This window comes from Mytilus edulis, chromosome 2 (genome assembly GCF_963676685.1).
Source record: "Mytilus edulis chromosome 2, xbMytEdul2.2, whole genome shotgun sequence".
In the NCBI taxonomy this organism is placed as follows: domain Eukaryota; kingdom Metazoa; phylum Mollusca; class Bivalvia; order Mytilida; family Mytilidae; genus Mytilus; species Mytilus edulis.
This window is the reverse complement of record NC_092345.1, coordinates 73,499,560-73,510,663: the sequence shown is the minus strand read 5'-3', so window position 1 is coordinate 73,510,663 and position 11,104 is coordinate 73,499,560. Positions and strand designations below refer to the sequence as shown.

The 11,104-nt window shown below is 33.7% G+C and overlaps 1 protein-coding gene across 1 annotated transcript; it reads right to left on the bottom strand.

The window, feature by feature from the left end:
* Nucleotides 1-4,270: 4,270 nt before the first annotated feature.
* Nucleotides 4,271-10,542, bottom strand: LOC139512898 (uncharacterized). The gene is made up of 2 exons (XM_071300854.1): nt 10,450-10,542; nt 4,271-7,489 (listed from the first exon to the last, which is right to left on the bottom strand). Exons 1-2 carry the CDS (start codon nt 10,512-10,514, stop codon nt 4,279-4,281), a joined length of 3,276 nt encoding a protein of 1,091 aa, XP_071156955.1. The 5' UTR covers nt 10,515-10,542; the 3' UTR covers nt 4,271-4,278.
* Between the last annotated feature and the right edge of the window lie 562 nt (nt 10,543-11,104).

Sequence of the window (11,104 nt, the reverse complement as noted above, 5' to 3'; positions counted from 1 at the left end):
TTCCGCTGCCATTAACTCCTTCTTGCTGATAAGACTGGTTCACATTTCCAGTGAATGTCTTCGCGGTTAGTTCTTGGCTCGTGGAGTTTTCCTGCGTATGTCCGTCGTCTCGGCGGTCGACTGATAACCTGTAATTTATTTGCAACTTTTACTATTCATACTCGCTTTTAATGTTGTCCCCTTTTAAAGCTTTTCTTAAATCTGCTTCTAGCTAAGGGTTCTACGTGCCCAATTAATACCCTGTACTCATTCGCTGCTTATTTATTCTTTATTCGATTTCATGCATTGTCCCCTTTTAAATGCTTTCTTTGTTTTGTCTCTAATTCCAGGTTCGTGAAGTTGAAATATCCCTGTTATGACGTATGTTCTCCCCGCCGTACACCACCGATTCCTTGTTGCATATACGCTACTTAGTTGTTCGATATTTGATTTTTAGACGATGATCTTTTGAATGCTTTCTTTCCTCATATATGCTCTATTTCTAGTGTTAATTATGGGTTTTGTGAGGTGAAATTGTCAAAGAAAATCCAAAAACTGTAATTCCTTTAAGAAATGTCAAAATAAAAAACTCAATTACATCAAACGAAATGGAAAACCTGTCATATTCCTCATTTGGTGTATGTATTTTTATACAGAAGCTTAAAAACGACAATTATAGGTCAAAGGGGAGTAACTTAAAATAAAATAATCAAGGTTTATTCTTTAGTTTTCTATGTTGTGTCGTGTGTACTATTGTTTTTCTGTTTGTCTTTTTTATTTTTAGCCATGGCGTTGTCCGTTTGTTTTAGATTTATGAGTTTGACTGTCCCTTTGGTATTTTTCGTCCCTCTTTTTGTAATAGACAAATATGTGAGTTTGGTTTTTCAAAACATTACATATACCCTGTCAAAAAAATAGAAAAGCATAAGGGATTTTTAATAATTGTCATTCTCTTATTCCAGGTTCGTGAAGTTGTAATATCCCTGTTATGACGGATGTTCTCACCGCTGTACACCACTGATTTATTGTTACATAAACGCTACTTAGGTTTTCCTTATTCCATTTTTGACGTTGCATCTGTTTCTAGTGTTAAGTATAGGTTTGGTGAGGTGAAAGTGTCAAGTATGTCCTTGTCTCCGCGCTCAATTGATAACCTGATACTTACTTGCGTCATTTCTTATTCGATTTTAATATATTGTCCTATCAAGGTTTTCATCCAAATCAAAAACTAACACCAAGACATGAAAGAAATGAAAAGAAATCATTAAAAATGGACAACGCACAATAAGCTAATAAAGAGGAATACGTAACAGGGTATCATCGAACACGGAAACAGAGACATTCGGGCTATGAGTGTAATTTCTACGACTTTACGTTACGAACACACCATTAAGGAAAAAGAAAAGAAAGCATTAAAAAGGTGCGAAGCATAAAAAGCTATAATGAACAGAAACTGATACAGATGCACTGACGGGGTTATTTTAACTCATCGAAACCAGTACTTACACCAGAGACAAGAAAATAAATAAAAAATAAATCTTTAAAAAGGGGCAGCATATAATAAGCGAATAAGGAACGAAAAGGAAACAGGATATGAATCGAGCGCGGAAACGGGCATATACGCACTAATTGTACCTCTGCAAACGAAGAACTACAAACAAAGACAAAAAATGATAAAAAATTAAGCAATAAAATTTAAAAAAATGCAACATATACAAATCTAGTTACTTGATAGCAGGTAAGGTCGGAGACGTGGGCATACGCTCTACCAGGATAATCTCAACAAATCAAAAGCTAACGCCAGAGACTAGAAAACAAAAGAAACAAGAAAACATTAAAAAGAATAAACGTATGACGTTGTATTTGAATTATTTGTTTATAAAAATATCATAATGTACTGTAACAATCTTCTCTCTATGTTTCAAAGATCTGTACCGATCGAGTCATTCATCTGAAAGAGGGACGAAAGATACCAGAGTGACAGTCAAACTCATAAATCGAAAATAAACTGACAACGCCATGGCTAAAAATGAAAAAGACAAACAGACAAACAGACAAACAATAGTACACATGACACAACAAAAAATCTAAAGAATAAACAACAGGAACCCCACCAAAAACTAGGGGTGATCTCAGGTTTTCCAGAAGGGTAATCAGATCCTGCTCCACATGTGGCACCCGTCGTGTTGCTTATGTGATTACAAATCCGGTAAATAGTCTAATTCGGTAGGTCACATTCATGAAAGGGAAGGGGATTGTAGTTACGACGTAAAGAACAAATTCGATATCATTTGTGAAACGGGTATTCCATAACGGTCAACCAACTCGTGATGGCGTCCGTAAAATTTGCGTAGCGATGATTCCAACTTAACAATTTGAACTTTTGGTTTAATAGCTTCATTGTGAGCAGCAGCCCTCTATCAAGAAAATCATGATATGAAATGCAAGCATGGGAATGTCGTATTAATTTGGAGATATATACACCGTATGCAGGTGCTGCTAGAATGTTGCTACTTAGAAATGGAAAGTTAACAATTGGAAAGCTGAAATCATCTCTTTTGTCGTCAAGCATCTTGATAATGTCAGTTTCAGAGAACTTTTTGTTTGAATCAGAATGATTTTTTACAAAGTAGGATTTATTCCACCCTAAGACAAGGTATTTGTATCTACGTTGGGCATTCTTTTTTATGAAACAAAGCAATACCAACTCTTTCAATTTGTCTTTTAATTTGGAATGTGGAATGCTTGTGTAAAGTGTAGAAAAGTCAAATGTTTTAATACTATTACAAGATGAAAGAGAGTTAGATAGTATGTACTCTAAAAGATCTTTGGAATTTTTAAGTATCCACATCTGATTCGCGACACCTCTAAAAGAGGCAGTTTCACAACAACTATGAAGCCCGTCTTTGATTGCTGATAAAATAGATGTTAATAATTTAAAAAGAGGTTTCGTGGAGCACTTGGAAGACCCAGCAATATACTGTTGTTTGTAAGGACACTTATGTAGTTTAGGTATCCAATATAGTGATGGCAAATCCAGTTCTTCATCTTTGGTTGAAATTCCAAAGGAACATAGAACATGCCTATAATTATACAGGATATCCTCTTTGGTAAGTGTCGTGAGGGTATATGTTGAGTTTCCAAGTGAAATGTCAATACCTAATTCGTTTATCAAGCAGGTAATGTAATGGGTTTTACACACAAACACGATTTTGTTTGGGGCTTTATCTGCGGGGACAACAACATATTTGTCATGAAGGTAAGATAAGTGTTTTGCAACATTTGGGTCTTTAAAGATTGACGTAGCATGGGCATTGATAGACCCATTCAGTTTCTTAATTCTGATTTGTATCAACGACCTCACTGCCTTAATCCATTCGGAAAAAGTGTCTACGTCTTTCTCCTCGCGCTTAGTCCATTGCCTGGCATAATCCTCGACTGAATCCATCAAAATTTTAAAGTTGTATTACAATTGATGGATTTAGGCTCACGATATTTCGGACCTTTCGATAACACATTTCGTAGGGAAGTGTTATTAACAATGTTGAGGTCACCGGTAATAACATTGCCAGTCGGATTATATGTGAATTGGGAACTATCACAAGTGCAATCAGGAGGTTTAGACTTGCAGACGTCAATATCGAGATCCTGCAAAACGTGTTTGTAATTGAAAATTTTATTTGCAATAGGTTTGGTATAGGTATAAGAAATCATTGGTACAGACTGGTCTTTTAAATAAGGAGGTATTTTCGATTGAACTAATTTGTGATGAGGGATATTCTATTTCAGGTATTATTTTTATGTTTAAGTCTATATTAATGCTTAAATGTCTAGCTGAGGTAGTTCTTTATGAGATATTGGTGTTGTTTTTGTTAATTTTAAAGCGGTGTCACATAGTGTAAAACAGTTATAACCCGACACTGCAATGTTTATCTCTGATTGTCAAACATGTGCATTTGAATGGTCCTTTTTACCAAGAATGTTTACTTAACGAATAAAAATATCTTACATCTTAAATAACACATTACAAACAAGCACTCAAAGAATGCATGCGCAATCAAGATTCAATTTGCAATTGATTGTTAATTATAACCTATGGACAGAGCCTTCACATTTTAAACTCGTTTTGCTCTTCAAGATAAAAATAAAAGGTGCCCACACGGTTTAATAAAACAAATTGTAGAAATGAAAAGATAATTTTAAGATATCCCTCAAAAAGTCAGAACATTCAGTGAATGCTTTTCTAGGAAATATCGGGTGTATATGACAGGAAATACAAGTAACAAAGCAATTTTTAAACTATTTAAGTTTATTTATAACCTGTATAAATTGTCTCATTTCATTCTGGCATTGTTTTTCGAGCATAAGTAACGACTCAATTAACAAACGATAGTCGATTAAATCATCAGACGTTCCAACAAGGAGAGCTATGTTTTCAGCGAACAAACTCAGCTGATTAATGTGAGTAAGTACGTGAATAATAGGTTTATGTAAGGAGCACCGACTCAACTCTTCGAGTAAAATAAAACTATATTCAGCAATGTGGTGGAAATCTGTAAACACATTAAACAACTCCCACAATGCACCAGCAATCTTTTCTTCTACTTTGTGTTTTCGAGAAGAAATAGTTCTGTCATCTGCTACTTCGAATCGTGATATCATATTTAAGTACAAAGAGCATCTTTTCTGTGGTATATTTTTACTTTGGTTCAGAATTTGTCGAACATTGGATTTGATTTTCAATTGATTTTGACGGTCCTTTGAAACGCTACGATGAGACAGTGCCATTTTAAAATATGAAAAGTTTTCCTTGTTCAGAGAGCGGTTTTGATTAAATAAGATATATTTGGAATAGAATTTTGAATTATCGGTGTCATTCTTTAGGTTTTCAGTACAATGTTTGGAAAAGGTGTGATTTGGGTATGTACTTAAGCAGCCCCAACAAAACACGGTTCCACAAATACATGTCATGTAAATTCCAACTCCTTGCTTTTCAATTAAAATATTGCATTGAGGACAGTTCTGTTTTCTGTTTTCAATTTTCTCTGTCACTTGTGGTATGTTTATATTAGAACACAGTCCTTGTTTAAGACGCTTTTGGTAAATGGGTAAATACTCGCAAGACAACGGCCAATGAGCATTTTTGAAACATTTAAAACAAATCTGAATTCCGCACTGACATGCAATACTTGTAGCTTCATCTATGTTCGCCACTGTGATTACCTGATTACATTTTCGGTTTGGACACCACTTTGTCTGACCAGTTGAGCTCAGAAATAGCTCGTGTCGTTTTCGTTTTAGGAAAATAACGTCGGTTATGTTCGAAAATATCAAGAGGACTGAATCAGGAACTATTTCTTGACATCTATGACCTGGACAGGATATGTTTACGGAGGCCAATTGCATTCGATGTTTAATATACTCAGTCCAGCAGTCGTTACAATATACATGTTTACATGCTTCAAGCATTGTACCAGGTTTTCGTTCGTGCGATATTAAATCGAAACAAATTTCACATTCGTCACTTAGTATGACACTATTATTCAACACGATTCCAGTTTGAGGAACTGTTGATTGAAATATATTCATGAAGATAGACTGTGCAGAAATCGAGTGTGTTTTGACATCAACTTTTAAAAACATATTTAGAATTTTGAAGTTTTGATCTTTCGATGTTTGTTTTAAAACGTGCTCCTTCTCAATAAAATCAGGTCCTGATAACATGTCTATATAATTAATTGCTCTCTGCACTATTTCTGAAATACTCTCTTGGCAATTGTCAAATAACGTCAGAATTTTACCAACATTATTTTTCGATACCATATTTAGACAAACTTTGTATCTATCATGGTAGTCTCCTTGAAACCCTTCCGAATTATCTCTACAAAATGTTATACATGCGCACAATTCCCATTTCTGCACATCATTACCTCGCCACCAATCGGATATCCTCAAATGTTTTTCTAGTTTCTGTGTTACATTTATTATAAACGCACGTGGTTTGCATGGACATTCAATATAATTGCTACCAAATTGCATTCTTAAATTGACAGGATGTGTTTCTTGTTTAGGTATCAGAACGAAAACATGATCCATTCTGTTCCGAAGATCTATTGCCGTGGTGGAAACTAAATGAGTTCGAGATTGATTTACTTGATGCGAATTTAACCTGCTAAGAGAACTGATTTCCTTTGTTAATAACAAGGATTTTTGATCGCTTCTTATAATTTCCCTCTTTTTCTTATTCGCTTTGTTATACTTATAAGACGTGGGAGAAGCAACTGATCGTGCAAAGCACAAAATACAAGAAGACTGTCTATGAACAGAACTTGTATGTGTGTATGGAGAAAATTCCACTGCATTGTATTTTGTAGTTGTACATTCATCAATAGAATAATTGAAGTGTGTATAATTATTCTGAGTATATTTTTTACCTGATCTATAACTTTTAGGAACAACAGGAAAGTGCTGTCTTTTATTGTCTCTGATCTGATTACGTTTATTAAATCTTTTCAATTTTATGCGATTGGTTTCGTCCACTAATCCTATAAATTTATGACTGTGATACGTATTATTTGGTGGACTGCATGGAGAAAGAAACTCAACTTGAACATCAATTGTCTTTGAAGATCTTTTCGATTCCTTGGTAATTATATACCTACCATCTATCAATCTTTTCTTTCTAATATAAGTTGTTTTCAGTTTTTCATTTTGTTTTGATTTACAGATGAATTTAGTGTGATTTGACTTGCACACGTCTTTTGAACTTATTATTCTAAGTAATTGATCTTCATCAATAGACTTGTCCGCCGAATTGAATCCCTTCACCATGTCGACTAGGTTCCATCTTCCTTTTTTATTCAGAGAGTATGGCAAATTTGCAACGATATCGAGGTCTTCTAGTATATTACATGAGCTTTCGAGGTCCGGTGAACTCCATTGCAAACTTGAATGAGGATATTTTTTACCTGGTCCATAATTTTTAGGAACAACAGGAGTGTGCAGTCTTGTATCGTGCCTGATCTGATTACATTTATTAAATCTTTTCAATTTTATGCGATTGGTTTCGTCCATTAATCCTATAAATTTATGACTATGATACATATTATTTGTCGGACTGCATGGAGAGAGAAACTCAACTTGAACATCAATTGTCGTTGAAGATCTTTTTGATTCTTCGGTAATAATAGACCTAACATCTATCAATCTTTCCTTTCTACTATAAGTTGTTTTCAGTTTTTCCTTTGGTTTTGATTTACAGAGGAATTTAGTGCGATTTGACTTACACATGTCATATGAACTTATTATTCTAAGTGATTGATCTTCATCAATAGACTTGTCCGCCGAAATGAATCCCTCCACCTTGTCGACTAGGTTCCATCTTCCTTTTTTGTTCAGAGAGTAAGGCACATTTGCAACAATATCGAGGTCTTCTAGTATACTACATGAGCTTTTGGAGTCCGGTGAACTCCATTGCAAGCTTGAATGACGATTGTATTTGCGATGATATCTGAAAACAAAAATTCCAAAATTAGATTAAGGACCCTTTCTATCGATATGTGATAATGCGTTTGTCTATTAGTTATAATTTTTACTTTGTTGTACAGGAGATCCGCTGTTTTACACACAGATCCTCGAAAAATACAAAATTGAAAACCATACTTTGGCCAAATAAATTGTGATTAAACACAGCATCAACAAAATAAAAACTATGGGTCTCTATCATACAACAACCACTATCAGAGACACTACTTCGATAATTGTCAAATAAAAGTTTGTAGTGTATTTATGTTCATTCGTGGGCATACACGAATTCGCTATCTTGATTTCTCTGAGCTTGTATGTTTTGGTGATTTAAATTTAAATCTTGATTTATTTTTTTATTATATTTTTTTCGTTTACTCATACATGGGAGAGAAAGAAGCAGTTATACAAAGACCTAAATATGACATAATGCTTATCTTGCCGGATTGTAATTACGTTTTATGTCTCCTTAAGTGTTATTTCCTCTTATTTTATTAGTTTTTACATAAATTAAAAAATAAATGATTTTTTTTTAAGTCCTGAACTTCTATCTTTGTAAGTTCTTAATTTTCATGCTTCGACCCACAAGCACTTGTCTCATATACCCATATACCTAAATATAACACGAGGTACCTAACTCGTTTATTGAAAAATATCACCCGGTCGCGAACTTCCGTGATATTTCTACTATATAATATATGCAGCTGTCTATCCAACTAAAACTGGCTATATCATAAATCTTCATAAAATTATCTGCAAAATGATGTAATTAAAAAAATAGGGGAAATGTATCCATCACGCCATAGTAAATATTTGACCACTTGTAAAAACGACTCGTTAATGTTAATAAAAATAGTTATGATTGTTTTAACTACAAATTGAAAAACGCGGACACATGATTTAATGTAACTGACAACAAAACAACTTTAAAAATGCTTTAAACCTAACCTACTTTTTCATAATTTAAATATAAACATTGGACTTGTGGTGTATTCATGATGGATTAAATCTAATGTATTTAAACACTTAGTCAAGGTTATACTGGCGGACTTTAATAATATAACACGCTTTTTATTTATTTTCTTTTTACCATTTCATTATTATTCTTCATATTGCTTTTCATGTTTTATTACCATACATCTTTTCTACTAGAAAAATCTATGTATGAATTATCTAAAATAAATTGGACATACCGGGTAGTTGACCTTGCACGAATTTCTTGACCCTAGATTTTAAACCCATGCATGTTTTGTTTTCTTCGTGCAATATTTCTATTGATCCATACAAAGGCTTTTATTAATAGAAAATACTTGAGTTTCCATATATAGCCGTTACTGAACACTTAAAATTAGAATAAGGTCATACGAATGTTGCAAACCAAAAGGTCAATGTGCTGTTGCTACAAAAACTCATGTCCGAAATCCCACTTTCACAATATCGATACAGGCAGACAGGATTTCTATTTCACCACCAATCATACGTCATCCCGACGTTAATAAAATTGAATTACGTAACGACATTAGCATGTACAACTGCAATACTGTTGTGATCCGAGCATATAATTAATAATATAAGAACAATATATATGGAACTCACCAGGGTTTATTCAGGTGATACAGCAATTATATATAAGTACAGTAATAATAGAAATAATCAATATGTCAATACATGTGGTTAAGGTGAAGAGTTCGGAATCATGTGCTCTGTGTAATACGTCATGGATACATGATGAGGAACATGTAAAACATGGACTGGTTCAGTACTATATATTGGTGTTCAGCACCACAATACCAACGTCTTACCATTGAAGTATTAAATTGACAATTTAATACTTCCATGGTCTTACCAAGCGACAGATGTGAGAGAAGACGACAAAACGGTTCACATATACTGAAATTTAACATATCGCACTGCAGAAATTCAGGTTTACTAGAATAAGAAGCATAATTTACAAAACAGACTGGATGGGCGATAGAGAGGCATAATCAGCAGGCACAAAACTGAATTTAAAACACGTGTCGACTTCTCTGTCAATCATTTAACTGTTGGCCTTCGAATGTATACACACTCATTAAAAAGTGTAAATGGTTTTCATTTGATATTATCTGATTTGAACATTAAACGTGATGTAATCAATGTATCTTTAAATAACAGTCGTAAATAAGACGATGGAATGATGAAGAAATTGATGTTAAAATATGTTTTCCTTTTTTGTATTAAATCAAGTGTTGATTTTTTATCGCCCGTCGGTATATTTCAATTGGTATAACATAACATTTCTATGTTATAATCCCTTTCTGTGTTTGTCAATATATGAGAGGTTAATAAATAGGTGTAAGTAGAAATCCATTTAAACTTTTATAAGGTTTAATCAAGACACACATGGTGCATTTTTCTTCTCTCAGGGATTTGATTTTTTGTGCGTTTTGGTCAACAATTTTCCTTATTAATGAAAGATAGCTCTAGATTTTCTGCGATCGCCCACCTTGCAATGTACTGCACATCCGATTATCAAGTTGTGGGCTTGGCATGAAAATGTTTTAAGCTAAGTTCCGCAGTCTGATATTGTTACGGATGAGTGTTTTGATTTGCACATGCAGCCAGAAAACGCAAAAAGCTCTTGTTTCTCTATTTCATTCTGGTAGTCTTGGATAAAAGCTGTCTCCTCTTGTACTCTTTTTTCCAGAGAAAAAAAAGATAACTTAATAATAACGAATGGTTATTGTGATGGCACGGTTTTCGCGGAGAGGGGGGTCGTGTATACATGTATATATTATATTAATTCCAGAGTAACAGCGACCTTATTAGAAGTGTTTCAAGTAAATTATATATTTTTTTTAAAGAAGAATAATAACTGAACGCACCTGTAATTATAGTTTTGCCGAACAACGTATCATAATGTACTAATCAATATTTAAATGCAAAGTTTTACAATAAGGTTCTTACTTCGTGTGGCATGTTCTATGAGTATTCCCTGAATTTATTCCATTTTTTGATTTCTTTAAAACCATTTTCTTTAATTCTGCTGACAACGTTTTTTGTAGGAGCTTTCCATAAAAAATACTTCTACTTAAAGTGTGTATTATTTCATATTTATTTACGTTGAAACCATGGAGTGAAATTGCTGTGTTTGTACAATATATATTTATATTTAAATGGGGGGAAATCAATATTCATTCGAGGCTTATAATAAGAATGCCTATCAGTCGGGATAACACATTTAACCCTCAGGGGTTCACGCATATATTAATTGCTGTTATATTGGAAATGCCCGGCGTTTTGCATTTGCGCCGATTTGCACTTCATTTGCGCCGATTTTTTCTTTCATTTGCGCCGATTTTTTTTTTCATTTGCGCCGATTTTTTTACAGGTAAATACAGGTAAAATACAGGTAAACTACAGGTAAACTACAGAAAATATATAAGAAAATGTCAATGAGACAACTCTTTTTTTTTTATTTTTCATTAAAGACCTCTTCCGTTAGCCAGTTGTACACATTTTATGAATTGTCAATCATAACATGTATACAACTGTTGTCCCCTGCTCACCACGGGGAGGTGGAAATAGGATTTCGAGCAGGATAAGTCAATGTAATAGCAAT